This window comes from Musca domestica, unplaced genomic scaffold (assembly GCF_030504385.1).
Source record: "Musca domestica strain aabys unplaced genomic scaffold, Musca_domestica.polishedcontigs.V.1.1 15, whole genome shotgun sequence".
Classification (NCBI taxonomy): Eukaryota; Metazoa; Arthropoda; class Insecta; order Diptera; family Muscidae; genus Musca; species Musca domestica.
Window position 1 is genome coordinate 11,928,430 of NW_026712207.1, and position 20,455 is coordinate 11,948,884.

At 35.0% G+C, this 20,455-nt stretch overlaps 3 protein-coding genes across 6 annotated transcripts in view; 2 read left to right on the forward strand and 1 right to left on the reverse strand.

Annotated features, from left to right (window-relative positions):
- The first annotated feature begins 355 nt into the window (after positions 1-355).
- Positions 356-1,904, forward strand: LOC101897010 (delta-aminolevulinic acid dehydratase). The gene has a single exon (XM_005188822.4). It carries the CDS (start codon positions 702-704, stop codon positions 1,686-1,688), a length of 987 nt encoding a protein of 328 aa, XP_005188879.1. The 5' UTR covers positions 356-701; the 3' UTR covers positions 1,689-1,904.
- A 2,331-nt stretch (positions 1,905-4,235) lies between these two features.
- Positions 4,236-7,134, reverse strand: LOC101897186 (uncharacterized). Its single transcript, XM_005188823.4, has 2 exons — positions 7,014-7,134; positions 4,236-6,955 (listed from the first exon to the last, which is right to left on the reverse strand). The coding sequence occupies exons 1-2, from the start codon at positions 7,038-7,040 to the stop codon at positions 5,465-5,467; spliced, it is 1,518 nt and encodes a 505-aa protein (XP_005188880.2). The 5' UTR covers positions 7,041-7,134; the 3' UTR covers positions 4,236-5,464.
- A 1,711-nt stretch (positions 7,135-8,845) lies between these two features.
- LOC101896635 (palmitoyltransferase app) overlaps positions 8,846-20,455 on the forward strand; it is a 390,848-nt gene continuing 379,238 nt past the window's right edge. For 2 of the 4 annotated variants that reach the window (XM_059119663.1, XM_059119662.1), the window contains exon 1: positions 8,849-9,459. The gene's annotated coding sequence lies outside the window, so the exon portion shown is untranslated. Of the gene's footprint in view, positions 9,460-20,455 lie in introns of all 4 variants that reach the window. The other 2 variants (XM_059119664.1, XM_059119666.1) reach the window with 2 other exon arrangements.

Below are 20,455 nucleotides of genomic sequence, written 5' to 3' on the forward strand. Positions count from 1 at the left end.
AGAATTGAAAGATTGAACACTTAGGTTCATATTTTTGGCAGAATATCCAGGCATTTCATTCATCTTTCGTGCTGTTTGACTCGTTTTAGAAATGAACAAAAAATATCAATTGAATAAAACCACTTTTTGCCTATAATTTCTGTAGTTTTACGAAGCTGTTCTACATCTTTATTGTACCATGGATGCATGGATACAAAAATTTCGTCTGAGAGAACCTTTAATAATTTTGTTACTATATAGATTTCCCATCCCTGGGGTGTGCGTGCTGATTAACAACACATACGAAAAAGAGACAAGAGAGGGTACTATACTCTCTCCAAGCATGTTCCCAAGAAGGTAAGGTAAACACCAAGTGAACACAAGCAAGGCATTTTTTGATAAAGAAAGTGGTCTTGGAGTCAACACACAAATTTGGTTTAGCGGAGAATTTAATAAAAATATTGAAACACGCGAGAAAGCAATTGAATCGTAGACCAGGTGGACAAGGCGCGGTGTGGGGTAGTGAAAGTGCAAGTCAAAATAAAAGTGCAAACGCTAAATAAAAACACACTTTTGAAGACTGACGACGGCCTGACTGAATTTTATTACTTAATCAATATTTGAAGAAGTAAGCAGCCGGCAACAATAATAGCTAGCTGAGTAGCAAAGGAGATAGCATTTTATATTACGACACTAAGAAAATCTCAACATCATCAATTAACATGGATAAGAAACTTCACAGTGGAATTCACCATCCTACTTTGAGGCTACTACAGGAATCTGGATGTGAAATAACACCACATAATTTGATGTATCCAGTGTTTCTGGTGTGTGATGATGATGCACTGCAGCCCATTGAAAGTATGCCCGGGCAAGCCAGAATGGGTGTAAACAAACTTAAGGAGCATTTGGAACCCTTGGTGGCGAAAGGTTTAAGTTCATTATTACTTTTTGGTGTGGTCGATTGCGATATGAAAGACGAAAACGCAAGTCACGCTGACTCGAAAGAGAATCCAGTCGTGAGAGCTTTGCCTTTGCTTCGCAAATGGTTCCCCAACTTGTTGATAGCATGTGATGTGTGTTTGTGCCCGTATATGTCGCATGGTCATTGTGGCATACTGGATGAAAATGGTTTGCGCAATGAGGATAGTATAAAACGTCTTGCTGAAGTTTCGGTGGCATATGGTAAGGCAGGTGCTCATATTGTGGCCCCCTCAGATATGATGGACAATCGCATAAAAGCAATTAAGGAAGGTCTGATAGCTGCCAAGTTAGAGAATCGTGTTTCTTTGCTATCCTATTCTGCCAAATTTGCCTCCAATTTCTATGGACCCTTCAGAGATGCTGCCAAAAGTGCTCCCGCCTTTGGCGATCGCCGATGCTATCAACTGCCAAGTGGGTCAAAGGGATTGGCAATGCGTGCCGTTCAAAGAGATGTCATCGAGGGAGCTGATATGCTAATGGTTAAACCGGGTATGCCTTATCTGGACATTTTACGCCAAACAAAAGATACATTTCCCAGCCATCCCTTGTACGTCTACCAGGTATCTGGTGAATATGCCATGCTCTACTATGCGGCTCAGCATGGAGCTTTTGATTTGAAGCAAGCCTTAATGGAATCGATGAAAGGTTTCCGTCGTGCCGGTGCTGATTGCATTATAACTTATTTTACACCACTATTGTTGGATATTTTGCTGGAAGAGAAATGATATACGGAGACAAAGGACAATACAACTCCGTTGAAGTTGAAATAAGTGTACTTATTACATTAATATATGTTTTTAAATGGGTTCCTAACAATTTTCAATATACATTGGTATAATATTAAATGAGGAGATAATAAGAGGGCATTTGGTGTACAATTCAATATAGTAGTCTAGTGCAATAAAATAAAATCTATATTCATTGTCACAAATTTAATACAATGAAGTTTTTAATAAAACCTCCAAGGCCTGTGGGGATAATTTAGGGGTTTTTGATCTACTAAGAAAGCAAAATGCCGCCTATCTAATAATTCGTATTAAAAATATAAGCTAAAGTTCCTAAAAATCCTTAGGTTCTTCTTTGTGGAATTATTTTACCAAAACAAGATTTGATACAGTATTTCGACAAGTTACAAACAAAAAGTTCAAATTTTTATACCCCGTAGCGAAAAGTGAAGGCAAGTCAATTACCTCAACCAGTACTCAAATTTATTCAAAAATTTTAAATATTCGCTTGACATGACACTTTATTATGTACATATTCTAATTGCAATAATTGCTTGAGCTTGGCATTTGTAAACAATGAATTCTTAAAAAGTCATGACTCGTTTATCTCTTCACTGCGGACATGTAGATATTTCGATGATTTCATGACCGCTTCAAAGCTATGAAACACGTGAAAATATTTATCTTTTTTATACCCTCAGCCATATGGCTAGAGATGGTATATATAATTTGATAGGCCAAAACGTGCCTCATCGAAATAACGTTTTTAGACCCTAGGTCTCTTTGGACCAAATTCATTTGAAGCCGATCTAGCGATGTCCGTCCGTCCGTCTGGTAATTGGTGAGCACGATAACTTTCAAAGGGAGTATCCAATTTGATTATTGTCAAATAATATCCAATTGATATTATTGTCAAACTTAGATCGAGTTCGGAGATAGGCAATATCTGTCCACTCCTTCTGGTGCCTCCCCCACAAATGGTCAACAATTTCAGAAAAATATTTGACTGCACAGACACAGAAACGATAATCCTATTTTGCTCCAAGATGGAATATATCGGTCATCTCCTTCTGGTACCTCCCCCACAAAAAAAGTCATAAAACATGAAATTAACATCCATTCAGACTTGGCAAATATCAATATTTCTGTCAACACAAGATCTGTTATAAAGATGGTAGAGATCGGACCATTCCTTCTGGTACCTACCCCACAAAGGGACAAAGTTTTGAATAACAAAAACAATCTTAAAATCCGAAATAAGCATCCGAATTACACACATCACAATATTTTGTATTAACCCAATGTCTAATGTGACTATAGGATCTATCGGCCCACTCTTTCTGGTACCTCCCCCACAAAGGATAAAAGGTTTGAATATTCATGAAGCTCATAGAACACAAAATTAACATCCGATTCCATTCAGACTTGGCACATTTTAATATTTCTATTAACACAAGATCCATTATAGAGATGATAGAGATCGAACCATTCCTTCTAGTACATTCCCCACAATGGGACACAATTTTGAATATCCAAAACATTTATTTATTATTTATTTATTATTTATTATTTATTTTTCACACATACAAATATTTTTGCTACAACAAGATCTGTTGTGAAGATTAGATATATCGGTCATCTCCTTCTGGTACCTTCCCCACAAAGGTTCAAAATTTTGAATATCCATGAAGCTCATAAAAAGCGAAATCAACATCCGATTCCATTCAGACTTGGTACATCTCAATATTTCTATCAACACAAGATCTGTTATAAAGATGGTGGTGATCGGACCATTTCTTCTCGTACCTCCCCCACATAGGGTTCGAGATTTTGAAAATCAAAACTCTCAAAGAAAGCGAAATAAGCATCCAACTCTCTTCAAAATGCACACTTCGAAGTATTTTTGCTAATGCAGGATCTGTGGTGAAGATGATATCTACGACCCCTTCTGATACCTAACCATAACATGCGAAACAAGTCGGCGATTCTTTACAACTTGCTATGTCTAAATATTTCTCTTAACCAGATATCTAATACTAGTATGTAATTTATCGAAACTTATGATCTCGCATAAAATTGGATATAAATGTTCGGTTTCCTTCAAATTTTGCACATACCAATATTTTTATCTGTATTAGATGAAGTATGAAAATGGAATTCTTCGGTCCGATATATCTGTAACCCACGCATATTCCCACATTTTCTAAAACTTTGCACGCATCTCACTTAAAGTATAGAAAGTAGTCGATATAGTCCAAACCTGGCACGTTGCAATATTTATATGAGTCTTAGGTCAAATACGAATTGGTCAATATTGGTCTTCCTTTCAAAACCCACTCCATAGAGGGTCAAAAGTTTGAATATTCATAACAGAAGTCAAAATATTTTTAACTAATCCAACATTGGCTGAGGGTATGCATCTGTCGGCAAAACCGACCGATAATTTTTCAATTGTTTAGACGGCATTTTGGTTTATACATTGCATCTGTATCCTAGAATAATTTCATCCTCCCAAATTGCCATGAGTTCCAACGAAAAACTAAAAAATACTTTTTATATTTTTTGAATACACAATTATTTTATTTTTAAATCTTTTCGAATTTGCTATTCAGTGTAAAACAAAAATCTGTATAAAGAAAATAATACAATTAATACGAATATTTTTTTTATTTTTACACAATAAAATGTTATTTGAAGACGACAAATTAAGTACATTGATTGAATAAAGAAAATTTTGTGTTCTCGTTACATTGAGATCTAGTTTGCAATACTGTGCGGATTGGTTTTCGTTATAATCTCGGTTTATCTACAAAATGGACAATTCGATGAATTATTAAAAACGTTTTTTCTATGCTATTGGTTAAATTTGTTTGTTTGTTTCATATCGAAATTTCATAGTACAATTGTGTCATTGTCTACACATGGATGATAATTATTAAAATACAATAATAAAAGCACGCTTTATAAATAATCACATACAAGTGTGGTAAAAATAAAAAAAAAACCTGTAAAAAACAGTCTTAATGTTAAAAATAATGCTCATGAAAATGTAATTTAGAGAAAAGTACATAAATTGATGCTATAAAATAAAATAAAAAAAATGTAAATCGTTATGGAAAGATATCAATTTTATAGTAATAAATTGAGGCAATTGCTAAAATTTTATATTTTAAAGAACACTGGAAAATATGCTAAAATCGCATTTGAAAACTGAACGCTTCTTAAAAACGTTGATTAATTCAAGCGACAAATGCCATTGCAACGATTTAATACACTGATATGGCGGCAATGATGGTAATACTTTTTATGAAAGAGGTCAAATGTAGGTAATATTTTTTTGGTATAAAATAAATTAAAACGATTTGTCATTGAAGACGTTCTTTGCACATTTCACTACATAAAAAGGTAAAACCTGTATGAAATACACTTTTAATCTTACTCCTATATCTATGTGACCGACCGACTACAGGAATAAACTTGATGTGTTATGTTTGAAAACATCTTCTAACAATAAAACTTTAACTAGGGTACACTTATTACCCTCAAATGATATGAACTTTACTACTATTTCCTAATGTTTAGGTTCCGAGAACCTTCAAAATTCCAAAAGTAAACATGTATTCTTAGAAGGGGGTATGGACGGTGAGAAAAATAGAAATAAAAAAATGTCTACGAATATGTTTCCTATAGTAGAGTTAAGCACTTGTTCGAACAAGGAACAGCGATAAAATGTGATGAAAAAGGGTGATAGATTCGTGGGTTACTTCAATACTCTTTTATGTATCTTGAGACTCGTTGTGGATTTTAGAATGTTCCAATATATCGGTATTTTGCATTGGTTCCAAATCAGTCTCTGAAATAATCTCAGCTAGCCATTGTTCAATTTGTACTGGATGAAATGATTCCTCATCACAGCTACTGTTGGCCTCAAGTATGATCTTAAGATTTTCAAAATTTTTCAAAACGAAACGACGACTATTGCCATTTTGTTTGTCTCCACCGCTCAACATATAATCGCTGAATGTTGTGGCCTGTGAGGTAGTAGAATCAGCAGCGTTTACCTGATGTCGTGATTGTGCTGTAGAGGAACATTTTGTGCGCGTTTTCTGCTGTTGGTGTATCGAACGTTTAATTTCATTTAGAAGACGATTGTAGAAATCACAAGTAACCTCGTTGGGCGATGAAGAATCGGCCGCAGCATAGTCGGTGGATCCACTTGGTAATGGCTTGTTTTCCAACGAATTTGTTTGTGTTTTATGTGACTTTTTTAATTTGTGCTTTTTCGAGTGTGAACGTGAACTGTTGTTGCTGGAATAGTTGGATAAACTATTTGGGGTGGTTGCCTGACTTGTTGAGGTGGGTGAAGTACATTCCTCCGTGTTGGAGCTCGATGAGACCACCGAAGATTCAACCAAAGTTTTGGATGAATGATTGTCCTTGGCTTTAGATGTAGACGAATGGGGTTCTTCCAAATCGTCTTCTTCGTGATCATCTGCTTGTCCCCCTTGTTGAGCGTATTTAACAGGTATTTGGGCCTGAATGTTTTCCTCTGTTGAACAGTTGATAGTCAATGAGGCTATATTCCTTAGATTGATAGTACCATTGCAATTGTTGATTGTGATTTTTGGCTTGAAACGTTTCTGTTTTGTACCATGTTGTTGTGTTTGTGAATATTTGTTATTGTTGCTTGCCGAATATTGCTCCGAGTTGGCCTCCAAACTGGACACCACATCAGCAATTGATGATTCCACTTCATCGTCCAGTTCCTCCAAATTCAATGGTGGCACTTGAATCTCTCGTTTTGCCTTTGCCTGCTTTATCAATTCTTTGGCTTCTTTCAGTGTTATGTTAATAATGCTATCATTGACCATTTTGGCATTACGCTCCATCAATGATTTGTGATGCGAGAAATCCACTACAATACTTTCATCCTCCTCTTGATTGCCCTCCACCACACTTTGGTTTAAGCCTTTGAACATTGTCTCATGGTCGTCGGACGGCTTAATGTAATCTTCATTTTGATTTTGTAAAGTCAAATTAATATTGGTCAGCTGAAAGCGTCCATAATTTCGTATTGCTGCCAGCAGCTCTTTCTCGTTATCAGCCAAAAATTCAATGCCAGGATTATTTTTCTCGTCCTCGTCCTGCTGTTGCAGTTGTTGTTTACTTGTGGTGTTGATGACATCCAGTTGCCGCAGTAACAATTTTTCCCGCATCATTAGAGCGGATTTTAGCTCGGAAAACTTTTCCATGACATTTTGTTTTATCTGTGGAATAGTAAATTACTTCATATTTCCATAGTCCATTGTTTTTGTTATTTCTTACCTCGTTAACTATATCCTGTGTAGCCATAATTAAAGTGCAGATGATCCTTTTTATCCTTCCTTTTCCAAACAATTCGTGAAGTTTTATCTATTTCTCATCAAACTAGAGGTGGCAAACAATCGATGGCAATATCGATACTTTTGTTTTAAAAGAGTGTATCGATTGATAGCGGTTTCTATCGATATTATCAGACGATGAGCCAGTAATAAGCAACAGATGCTCTGTTCCAAAACATGAAAGAATGTAAAAATTTCTGCATTATCACAAGTTAAGCTGTCCCATGGTATATTTAATCACACAAGGTTAATTAAGAAGATCTATTAAGACAAACGGAATAATCTTCATTGTGACTACCAGTTACATTTACAAATGATTACTTATTATTGTCATATCTCTGAAAAAAAGCATTTATTATACCCTCCAATTTGACAAGGAGAGTATAATGGCTTTGTTACTCCAATTGTAATATCTCTAAATATTTGTCTTAGACCCTATAAGGTACATATGCATTTTCATGATCAATTTAAAATTCGAAGTCGATTTAACGATGTCCGTCTCTTTGCCAGTCTGTTGAAATTTCGATACAGCCCACGTTATTTGACATAGAGTTTCGAAATTTGGCAGAAAGAATTGTATTGTGTCTAGGAAGTTTAGTATTGAAAATGAGATACATTGGTCCACGTTTTTGTATAGCCCCATATATCTCCCGATATTCGATAATACGATGATTTTTGTCACATTTTTCAACGGATTTGTCTAAAAATTGGTATTTGTAGTTCATAATGTGTTCTAGCTCCGGTGACAGAACATTTGGTCTGTTACAGAACCTGCAAAAATCTACTAGTTTTGTAATTTTCTTCGATATCATAAAGAGAAAATCAGTATATCAATGCGTTATAAAGGCTAAAGCAGATCATGATTTCGTCGTGAAAATACAACACTGTTACCATTGTGTCGGATACAAGTGGCAACAGTGTTGTATTTTCACTCCAAAATCACAATTTAAGCTTTTATCTGTCTAATAGTACGTTTATATATATGAGGGTTAACCCACTAGATTTGGATTTAAACTGTCATATCCATTACTTTTACTTGAAATAAATCCCCTCAAAGTAGTTAACCTACTACAAAAAGTTCTAACGTAAACATGGCATTAGCAATATGCTATTTAAGTGCCTTTTCGTAAATAAAAGAACAAGGGAGTTTTAGTTCAACTTAGTTCAATATTCGACTTTGTTCTATTCCAGAAGTGTAAGAATGTAATCGTTTTTACTACGATAATTGATACTTACCTTATAATATCGAAGAAAATTGCAAAAGTTGTAGAACCTTGCAGGTTCTGGAACAGAGATATTATAAACTTTACAGCTTTGTTTGTAAATATTTGTTAATGTTTTGGAATAAAAAAAAAAACGTAAATACATTTTAACTATGATAAACGCTTTTTCCTTTGTTGTATCGAAAAAATAGCAAAAGTACAAGAATCTTGTATTTTCTGTAGCAAATTACATATTAAGAACCCGATATTGTAAAAATCCTCTGACGTTCCATTCATTTTTTGTGATGTTCTTTTATATTAAAATATTGTAAGAAACGAACGAAACAAACAAAACAACAGGTTGCATTTGCTACAAGACTTTTGAATCAGTTTTGTTATTCAAATTCAATTTTACCTTTATATTTCTTTCCCATTTTCTCCAAAACTAGTTGGCACATGTGGCAACTCCAGCTATTTTCTCTTTCTTCTTTTAATTCGCAATTCTATCTTTTCTCTCTTTCTTAACCGTCGTGTCTTTGTTTTTCTCCCTCAACACTGAAACAAACTGAACTACTGGCCACAGACAGTCGTTTAATTTCAGTCGTGTTTTTAGTTTCAGATACTTTGCAACGTGATGTGACGGCGTGACATGGTCGATAGCGGATGATTCGCGAATCAAAGTTATAAAAGTTAATCGAAACTGATTTAAAACAGAAAAAAATAGAAAGAAACAAAAACATACTGTGCAAAGGAATTTTTTTTGCCCTAAAAAGAAATTAACCTCATTTCATTCAAAAGTGAAGTTGAAAAATTTTTTTGTAAAACGAATTGAAAATATTATGTGTGAAAAAGTGCATTCCAGACGACAGTGTGTTTGCTAACTTGGCCCAAATCAATTGCAAGTGTATGGCAGTGCAACAAAATTCTTTACGAAATAATAAAACGCGTGAGTTTTCGATTTGTTCTCAGTCGCCGCGGACGCCGACGTGCGTTTGACGTCGTATCTTGTTGTTTAATAAAACAAAATCAAATAAGAAAAAGAAGCAACCAACTAAAAGCAGAAACCGTAAAAAAACGAAACGAGTCATCATCATTATAAAATTTTAAGTTGTTTTTGTGTTTAATTTTTCATAACAGAAGTTGAAGAGAAAGAAACAAATCAGACAACTAAACTTCAGCAGAAAAAAGGTAATGAACCAAAACTAGCAAAACGAAGAAAAAACAAAAACAAGTTGAAGACAATCACATGGAAAAGTTCATAACAGTGTCAAATAAATTGAATGAATTTAAGTTTTGCCAGCAATTGTGCTTTGAAGAAATTTAAACAATTCTTTTGTTAGAGTTTTCATTGCTCCCAATTAGAAAAAAAGATCATACTTTCTTTGGTTGTTGTTGTTGTCGCTATTCTTGTGTTCAAATTTGTATTGTGTTGCTTTGCTTTTAGTGGGGACAGAGACTTTTTCCCCTCGTTGTCGTTGTTTAATTGTTGTTGGTGTTTTCATAGTTTCCTCTTCCACAATTATTTGTTTTTGTGTGGTTGTGCTTTGCATTGTCATACATGCCGTTTGTATGACGTTGGGCCTGTAGGTTGAGTTGTTGTTGTGGTTGTTTAAACTCGTGTTACTTTTGTTGGTGTTGTTGTTTTTATTTTCAACGTGAGTGTGTTGTGTTTTCGTTGTTGCTGTTGTTGACTTTTTGTCATTTTGGTGCAAGCTTGGACAGTGTGTTTGTGTGTCTGCCGCTGCTGCTGCTGCCATGAGAACAAAAAATTATGGGGAAAAATGAACTGATGCAGCAACATCATCGCCTCCACACAACCACCACAAGTAGCAGGAACAACACCATCAGCTGCAGCAGCCAACAGCGACAGCAGCAAAATATAAGAAGTACAAAACATCAGCAGTAGCAACAACCACAACAAAGCAATAACAACAAAAAAATAAAACACACAAAGTGCAAAGTGTCATTCACGCGACACAAAGAGGCCTACCAACCAACGAACCGAGAGAGAAACCTGAAATACAAATCGAAACGGAACGGAACAGAGAGCTAGGGAGAGAAGAAAGAAAGAGTGTGAGATAATAATAAAAAGGCACATAGGCAAACATAAAAAAGCATACGAACAAAAAAAAAAACAGATAAAATCATAACAGGTCAGTAATGAACTGGAAAAAAGGCAACCGTAAAGCGAAGCTCCAGCTCCAGCCCACTACATCATGACATGAACGTTAGCAAAGCGGCCGGGCCGGGTCGACCCAACACAACACAGCCAGCCAGCTAAATTAATAATAATGAAATGGAATTAATGAATCTTTAAAAGAATGTGTATTTGTGTTTGTTTGTGAGTTATTCTTTGGCTTTGTTTGCATTCCCATCTATTGTGTTTTTTTATTATTCGTTAGCATGTCACGTCTGGGGGGTTTCGAATTTCTTTCACCGAGAACAAATACCCCCCGCCCGTACCCTAGCGTTGCCGCCCTCTTAACCAGCTGTTTGAAATTCTGCTGAAATGAAAATGCAACCTGAGCTAATAAAAAAAAATGTTTTGCATATCCATTGTGAGCGAGCGAGCGACTGACCGGTTATTGCCATTACGTTGTGCCGAATTATTTCATTTCATAATTTTGCGTTAATTATTTGAAGGGTATTTTTGGGAATTTTAGACATTTGCCCAGTTAATAAATTTTCATCTCCTGCCTAAAAATTAACAGAATTTCGGAAACAGAATAGAATTCGGAACAACTCTAAGTTAGTAAAAACTCTTCGATTTTTTCGAAACAATTTCCAGAGATAGTTGTTTTTGCCCTGATTCCGGGAAATTATTTTTTTCTTGGGGGACGGACCTGGGACCCCTGTTTTTTGACTTGAAATTCAAGACCCGGGCTAGAACAGGATCCAATATAGACAATATATGTCGGGTTATTTATAAGCAGTTCGGAATTTATAGTCAAATTATTTTTTGGACCCGGATTTCTTATAAAACCCCCAAAAAGTCGACAAAAGAACCATATTGGGGGTCAACAAAAAATTTGCAAATACTGTGTCAATATTTTAAATATTAGCTGAGATCAGTAGCATTATATATTTGATTTATGGAAGAAAAATTCAAACCTTTATAATTTGTAAAGAAAGTTAAATTTTGATGGACAAGATGTTATAAAAAATGTTCGAAAGTATCACTCGCCACATACGTATGTGCCTTTAATTTTTATATCCTTCCCAAATGATATCAGCATAAAATTCTATATCCATCAAGATGATAAAATTGTACTCAAATGAATTTTAAGTTCATAGAATAATAATACCTAGCAAAAAATGCAATGCATTATATCCTTCATATAAGTGTACTTTCGGATTTTCAGAATTTTAAAGATTTCGGGCCGATTTCCAACAAAATGTGCTCATATTTGGCATTTCCGTTTTAAGGTGTTAAGTTTAACTCACAAAAAAATATTCAACTGTTCCTCCTAATTTTCGGTATTTTCAAAGTTTTGGATCTCAAAAATAGGTTATGTAGGTAAAGCTGTTATATGAGGAACTTAACAATTTTAGGGATAATTGATTTTAACACAATTGAAGTTTTTCCATGGTGTAGGGTTTAAAATTTGTAAATTTTTATCATGCTTTATAATGCCTTTTATAATGTGTATATCAGACAGTGAATCCGTATAGCTCGTACTGGTACTGGAGTCGGTGCCGGTTCAAAACATAACAAAAATAATATGATAAGGACAATACGAAATCGTTGATTTTCATCTTTTATGGTAATCATTGGGGAAAAGGAGCTTATGTTTCCCCTTTGAAACTTGATAAATTTGATATATTTCAAAAAAATAATGCTGTTCGCGATTTAATCCTTAGAGGACATACTACGGCTTACGAGTGATTGAGCATTTTTTTTTCTACTTTTTTTCGTTTTAAGGAAGTTCACGAGTAAATCTCGGTAGAAATATTGGTTAAATTTTGGGTAGAATCTGAGAATATTTTCAAATTTTATGCTAATTATTACTATTCGCAATTGTATCCATTATTGGTGGATGTACTAGAAAGTCTGGAATTTCAATTATTTGCATTTGAATGCAGATATTACAAATTTTGGAAATAGTCATGGACATGTTATGACGTTTTTGAGGTAGTCACAGGAAAAAATACTTCTAAATATTTTCCTCTTAATATTAGCTCTAGTAGCAGGGTCGAAGAAAATTTGGCATTGATAGCATATTTTATGGCAGGAGTTATTATTCCATAAGCGGTTTTTGTGATAGAAATATTTTTATGTGACCCTAAGCATTATATGAAATACATTATATTTCATTTTGAAATGTTTGTTGGTGGTGCCAGAATCGGTTGATGAGAGATGAGTTGAGAGTCATTGAATGATACACATTTGTTCATATCAAAGAGCAAAGCCTTGGCTAAGTAGACAAATAATAAAGCCCATACTTTAAAAAGCATAATTTTTCCAATAAAAATAAATTAATTAAAATTAAATAAAAATGTCTTGGAATATAGTTTTCATTCAATGTAATCTATGGTCAAATCTATTTATTTTCGTCATAGAAAAACCTTCCCCCAATCAAAGTAGATGTCCATAGAAAAGAGAATAAGTTCATATCGGAGAGGAGGAGTACAGAAACCAAGCGAATTACTCTCAAGTTGAGAAGAAACGAAAGATACATTTAAGCAGGGGTGCTCAAAAAGAAATATCTCTTTTCAGTCAAATTTCTCTTTGATTATTTAAATCAAGAACAAAACAGTGTTAAGTCATTATTTATACAAATATTTTGTATCCATATGTTTTATAAATTATTTTGGCAAACATTGTGTTTAAAAACAATTAAATAGAACCGTAAAATATAAAGAAAAACAGCATTTTAATTTTCTCTTAAATTATCTCTTTTTTCTCTTCATGTTCTAGAACACGGTTTTGAGCACCCCTGATTTAAGTCATTTCAAAATAAATTTGTAACAAAAAGAGCAGAGAAATAATAACGTAATTTTCCGAGCAATGCATTCTCAGAAAATTCAAAAAATCTCGTGAGTTCGAAATTTTTTTCCACAAAGGGCTTTAAATTGAAAATTACGTGATTCCAAATATATTTACTTATATTGTCAGTTTTAAATGTTAAGGGCCAAATTATGCATGCTATACACCTAAATCATATTTTTTATGTACAGTGTACCACTATTTTCCGCTTAATTTGGATTTGATAAAATTGAGCTTTGAAATTTTACTTTTTGTGTCATAATATTGAAAATGGTCATATCGCTGTATATTTCTATATAACCAGATTTGAAGCATCAAATGAAGACTTTCCTTGCAAATAATATAAATATAGGTACGCTACACGGCGTCGCCTCCATATTCGTACTTTTTCTCACGATTTTACTTATATCCAGACTCCTGCATCTGCAGTTAACCGGTTTAAAGGTATGACTTTAAAATATGACAATCCTAAGGGTAATCTCTGTAGACATTTGACAATCCTAAGAGTAATTTCTGTAGACATTTTGAAATCTACAATTTTTGTTAACAGTGTCTTTTTTGCAACCCCAAAAATTAAACAAGTAAAAAAATCGGTGAATAATGTAGCTAGAATTATCCAAATACCGAATATATTATGAAGACGTGGACCTGCACAGACGATTTTGTGTCTTAGGCTGTTGTATCCATTATGAACTTCATTTACCAAATTTGAAACATTTCCGGTGAAAAATATCGCTTAAATCACCAAAATACCGAAAATAGAGAGGTATGACAAACTTAATATACCCTCCTTACTATGGTGGAGGGCATAAAAAAATTCAAATTTGACCCCGAAAAAACTTGATAATGGTCGACAACAGCACTCAAACGAAATTTCGGTATTTAAAGAATTGAGTCATGGTTCCCTTGGACCAAAGGTATATTGATCTTTGCACAATCCAAGGGGTTCTTATTTTTTACCGCATATAGTCAAAAAATTTTAATTTGGCTCTATTCAAAAATATTTTTTTTTGGATTTGTATATTTATGCAATGTTTCCAAATTCCTTCCCAGGATCCTCCAAAGTATATGAGCAAAGCCACTTATAACCGAGGCCTTGTTATATTGTCCCCCCATTCTATGAACTTTTCTTTGCGAAATTGCTACAGAATGTATTTACATTTCATTATATTGTAATAAATCACTGGCATTCTATAGGCATTTCTCCTTCTCCCAATATTCGCACAGTTCCACTCAGTCAGCTATGCCATTCCATCTTAATTCATTATCTAAACACTCTGGCCGGAATTAATAAGTTTGTTAATATTTTAATTTTCTATAATCATTTATCTTTCATTAATTAGTCGCTAGTATTCAACAATTTTCCAGAGCCAAGTAAGTCGGTATGAATGTCAGTGTTTGTATTTCGCTTAGTCAGAGCAAAAACAAAAAATAAAACTTCTCTCTGTTTTGTTTATTTATATTTTTGTTTGTGTATTTATTCTTAATGTAAGATTATGTGGTGGTGGTGTTAAAAACCGCACAAAATAAATTAAAAAAGAACGAAGAGAAAAAACAACAATAACCAGTAACAAAATTATGAGTGTAAACATACAGATTGAAATATGTGCAATATTACGAGGGCTGGATGATAATTGCAAGGAAATAAGGCTACGAGAGTTTTGTTGGGAAAACCTGGTTTACAAAATTTACCGATTCATATGGCGATGCTTCAGAGTAGATTTTCCGTACCGAAATCCAAAAATGTGTGTTTGAAAAATAGTTCAAAATTATCAGGGTTCTAAAAAAGATTTATATTTTCCACTTTGCATTAATTGGACTATAATATAAATAGGCTTAACTCTAGTTTAGTAAGAACTCTTCAATTTTTTTGAAATTTTTTTTTTCAGTTGTAGGTATTTTTACCCTGATTCCGGGAAACATTTTTTTTCTTGGGGGACGGACCCACGACCCCAGATTTTTGACTCGAAAGTCCGGGTTAAAATCTGAAAATTTTTCGAAAAAATCGAAGAGTTCCTGTAAATACAGGATGAGATAAAAAAAACTGCAACAAATTCTAACGGCATAATTTTTACATTTTTATTGAATGAAAGCAAAAAATGTCGGAAATAGCATCAACTTTTAGAATAAGTTTAGATTTATTCGAATTGTTAACCTTTGGCACTAATTATGGCCTTCAAACGGCCAATGAAACCGTCACACGCTGTCCGAATGTTGCTCGGCGGTATTTTGGACCATTCCCGGCGAAACGCTTGCTTGAGGTGATCGACACTTTGGTATTTTTTGGTGCCAACCTTGCTTTCCAAAAAAACTCGAGACACAATAGTCCAACGAATTTATATCCAGAGATTTTGGTGGCCATTGTGCGCTGGACATGAAGCGAGGAACCTTATTTTGTAACCATTCTTGGTGGCGCGTGCTGAGTGCGATGGTGCTGAGTCCTGTTGGAATGTCCAAGGTCTGCGGCCCATGGTTTAATATTATAGACTATTTTCGCGATAATATTCGGCATTTATTCTGATGCCACGGTCGATTAATACTAGCTGAGAGCGACCATCGGCTGTTATGGCGGCCCACACCACCACCATGGCCGGCGCTTGAGTTCTGATGGCTAACCGAAGGTGCACATTTTCAGCTGACCTCTTTGGCAAGTAAACACGATCATTTTGGTTGTTTACAAACTGCTGGACACCGAATGATTTCTCATCGGAGAAAAACAAATTCGGAAGAAACTCTTTAGCTCTTTTGAGTCTATTTTCTTTCTGTTGCGGTGTAAGTTCTTGCACTTTGTGGAATTTCAATGGCTTTACCCCAAGCTTATTTTTCAATATTTGCCGAATAGAATATTGCGATATGTTCAGCTCACGATCCACTTTTCGGTCACTAAGACGCGGATTTCGATCAAGTCGCTTCATTACTTTTCGAACCATTTCTACTGATGTTGCTGTTTTCTTCCGTAAACTTCCGTGACGTCGACATCGGGCTACGCTACCAGTATCACGGTAACGAGCGAGGGTACGAGACACAAAAGATTTATTCACATTTAAATGGTGAAGTACTCTAACGATAGCCACTTATGGTTTTCCAGCCAAATATAAAGAAATCACACTATCACGCTTGAATTCCATCACGAATAACTTTTTTCTGGAAAATTCTCAACAAAATGCTTTTGTATGTTTGTTAAAAATATAATGAGCTGTCACTGGAATAATTTTAACAGCTGTCGGACGAGTGGTTTAGAAATGACGGCAGTCTGAAGTTGGTTGCAGTTTTCTGATCTCACCCGGTAAATAGGCTTAACTCTAGAGTAGTAAAAACATTTTTTTTAAATTTTTTCCAGTAGTAGGTATTTTTACCCTAATTCGGGGAAACTATTTTTTTCTTGGTGGGCGGACCCGGGACCCCAGGTTTTTGACCCGAAAATCCGTGTTCGAAATCTGGAAAAATTTCGAAAGAAAATTTAATAGTTTTTACTAAACTAAAAGTAGTTCTTAAAAATATAACGGAAACCCAATACCAAATCAAATCCCTGGTTATATAAATTGTTTAATTTCCATTCAAAAATAAATTGCCTTGTATCGTCTGCACAGTGTGCGCAGTGTTTCATTGGTTTACAAAGCAATGGCATTATGTGGTATTTGTTTTTAGATTTTCCGCACAAATTAGTTGCTGCATTCAATAAATGCTCTGCACATAGCCAAACATACGCACGCACACACACACACACACTCGCTTGCTCGACAAACTTAAATTGGTTCAATGAGGCAGCTAATCAGGGTCAAGTATATTCGACAAAAGTTTTACTAAAATTGATGTTATGTTTCTCTCGATTGCTATTCGCTAGCTAGCTTGCTTGCATTGTTTTGTAATGAGGATGACGATGTCGATGACGGAGGGGACATTACAGCATCTATTGGCTCAATTGATGACGTTGATCATAATGATGCTTAAGTCTTCTTAAATGACTTCATCATCCTTTGGAGAGCTGGCGGCAGGAGTGTTTGAACTTTGAACTTAATAACATAAGTTGTTCATTAATATTGTATGTGTGTGTGTGAGCCTGCCTTTAAGTAGCAAGTCCACAAGCAAACAATTTAGATTTCAATGGGAAAAGTTTTGTCGAAAATTACTTTCTTTCCGCCCTAATTAATTATGTTTACGGGCGGGAAGGTGTCGACAACAAGTCAATAGGCAAATGGACAGTGGTTTTTAAGATATACAGGCTGAGATAAAAAACAGCAATAAAGTCAAACGCCATAAGTTTTACATATTTATACCCTACTATGGTGTATGGAGAATATATTAAGTTTGTCATTCCGTTTGTAACACCCCGAAATACACATTTTAGACCCCACAAAGTATATATATTCTTGATCAGCATAAAATTCTATGTGGATTTAGCGGTGTCCGTCCGTCTATCCGTCTGTGGAAATCACTCTAGCTTCCGAACGAATTGAAGTAAATTGATAAAATTTTACTCAAATGTATGTTATCACTGCAGGACTTTTGGTATTGAAAATGGGCCATGTATGTCCACGTTTTTGGTATAGCCCCCATATAACGGTACCTCCCCATATTCGGTATTTTGATGATTTTAGCGACATTATTCACCGGAATTATTTCTAATTTGGTATTTGAAGTTCGTAATGGATACTACAGCCTAATTGTCTGTGCAGGTCTACGTCTCCGCCATATAACGATACCTATCGATATTCACCGGAATTGTTGCAAATTTGGTATTTGATGTTCGAAGTGGATGCTACAGCCTATGACAGGAGATTGTCTGTGCAGGTCTACGTTTTCGTATAGCCCCCATATAACCGTACCTCCCGATATTCGGTATTTTGATGATTTTAGTACATTATTTACCTGAATTGTTTCAAATTTGGAATTTGAAGTTCGTAATGGATACTTCAGCCTAGGACTGAAAATTGTATGTGGAGGTCCACGTCTTAGTACAGCCCACAGCTACATTCGCTATTTTTAAGATTTTAAGAGAATTTTTAACAGATTTTATTGTTTTTGAGAATTGCCAAATTCGTTCCAAATGCTAGAGGGTATTCAAACTTCGGCCCGGCCGAACTTACAGCTTTTTTACTTGTTTTTTTTTTTTTTATTTTTTTTGAATGGAAGCAAAAATGTTGGAAATAGCATCAAATTTTAGATTAAGTTTAGATTTGTTCGAATTGGTCTCCCTTGGCACGAATTAAGACCTTCAAACTGCCGATGAACCCCTTACACGCTACCCGAAAGTTGCTTTGTGGTATTTTGGCCCATTTCAGGCGAAGCGCTTGATTATGGTGATCGAAACTTTGGCATTTTTTTAGTGCCAACCTTGCTTTCCAAAATACTTCAGACACAAATGTCCAACGGATTGGTATCCGGAAATTTGGGTGGCTATTGTGCGATGGGAATTAAGCGAGGAACCTCATTTTGCAACCATTCTTGGGTGGGACGTTCTGAGTGTGATGCCTGCTGATGTTGCTGTTTTCTTTCGTCCATTTCCTTGACGTCGAACTACGAGACACAAAAGATTTATTCACATCTAAATGCTGGAGTGCTCTAACCATAAACACTTGTGGTTTTCCAGCCAAATATAAAGAAATCACACTACCACGCTTGAACTTCATCTCGAATAATATTTTTTCTGGAAAATTCTCACCAAATTGCTTTTGTACGCTTGTAAACAATATAATGAGCTGTCATTGGAAAAATTTTAACAACTGTCGGACGAGTGGCTTCGAAATAACAGCAGTCTGAAGTTGGTTGCAGTTTTTTCATCTCACTCTGAATAAATAAATATCGGATTTTTTTTGAATACCATACCCCTGACTATATTTTGATTTCTTTAAATTCCAATATTTTTAGACTTTGCATTTCGGAACCACTGTAAAAATTCGAAACGCCATGGAACACATGTTGTGACGCGCCGTTATAAATTACTTATGCTTTCGTTTCATTAAATACGCATTGCGAATTATTAATTGTTTGCTTATATTTCTCCTACCGTTGTTGTTATTGTTATTGCTTTTCATTTTCCTAGACGACCCACAAAACGTACAATGCCAAGTTAATTGCTGGTGGAAGAACACTTCATCAATTTGTGTGTGTGTGTGAGCGTTCACGCAAAAAAACGAAACATAATTCCACGTGCTTCGCCAAGTTAATTCTTGTACAACTGGCTAAGTGGTTGACTGACTGACTGGCTGGCTGGTTGGCTATCCACCTACCGCACAGCTAGCTATTCTTCTCGGCGTGTGTGAGTGTGTGTCATTCCAAACAACCATTGCTGACTAACATTTTTGGTAGTCTTTATTAAGTGAAAGTATTTGGGTGTTTTTGCCATTTCTTCTTTTGCAGAGTCTTCTTTTTTGGGCTAGCTTCGGGTGGTGGACACATACAATACAAATGGAATTGACCATGTGCAATACTCGACGAGTATATATACTAGCCATTTTTATTCATTCATTTTGCTCGTCCATTCCATTCATTCGTTTGGCCAACTATAACTAGTCAACCTAGACAAAATAGTGTAACTAACCGTCCAGCCAACCAACCATCCAACCCACATATGCTGCCAGCCATCACCTTTTGTGTGTTACGGCTATTATAAAACAGTTGTCTTTTTTTTTTCTTTTCCTATTTCATTCCATGTCATTTCATTCATAGTAAGCAAAACTGATGAACGTTTCTTCTATGTTTTCTTTTTGGCTTCGATTGTTTGTTGTACTCTGATAGGATATAGCATGATTTGTTGTGGCATTCGTTGTTGTGTTTTTTTCCAGTGGGAGGGGGAATGATTTTTCCATTTCCCATTTTTTCAATTACAGGCGAACATATTCCATACCTGGTCGGTCGACCGAATATGTCTGATGTGAGAGGTTTATTATGGAACTAGTTGCATTACTGATTCCACTCTACTTAAAATCTGGCAATCTGTATAACAATTTAAAAAAGGTCTGAATTAGATCTAATTCATAATCTAAAATCGTGTTTGACACACAATCGTGGGATATTTTTGAATATTTTTTGAAGAACTATAACATCTCTAATTGAACATCATAAAGTTCATGTTCGATGGGTAATCCAAAATAAGAGCTTTTGGCATTTTAATGGATTAGGAAAATTAAAAAAAAAAAACATTTTTTTAAATTCTTTGTTTTTTTAATTTGGCTACAATCATGCAGTTGTAAGAAA

Excerpts from the sequence above, each read along its gene's own strand:
- LOC101897010 (XM_005188822.4), top strand. The coding sequence starts at position 702 with ATGGATAAGAAACTTCACAGTGGAATTCACCATCCTACTTTGAGGCTA.
- LOC101897186 (XM_005188823.4), bottom strand. The coding sequence starts at position 7,040 with ATGGCTACACAGGATATAGTTAACGAG. Across the intron at positions 6,956-7,013 it reads CACAGGATATAGTTAACGAG|ATAAAACAAAATGTCATGGA; the intron begins GTAAGAAATAAC and ends ACTATTCCACAG.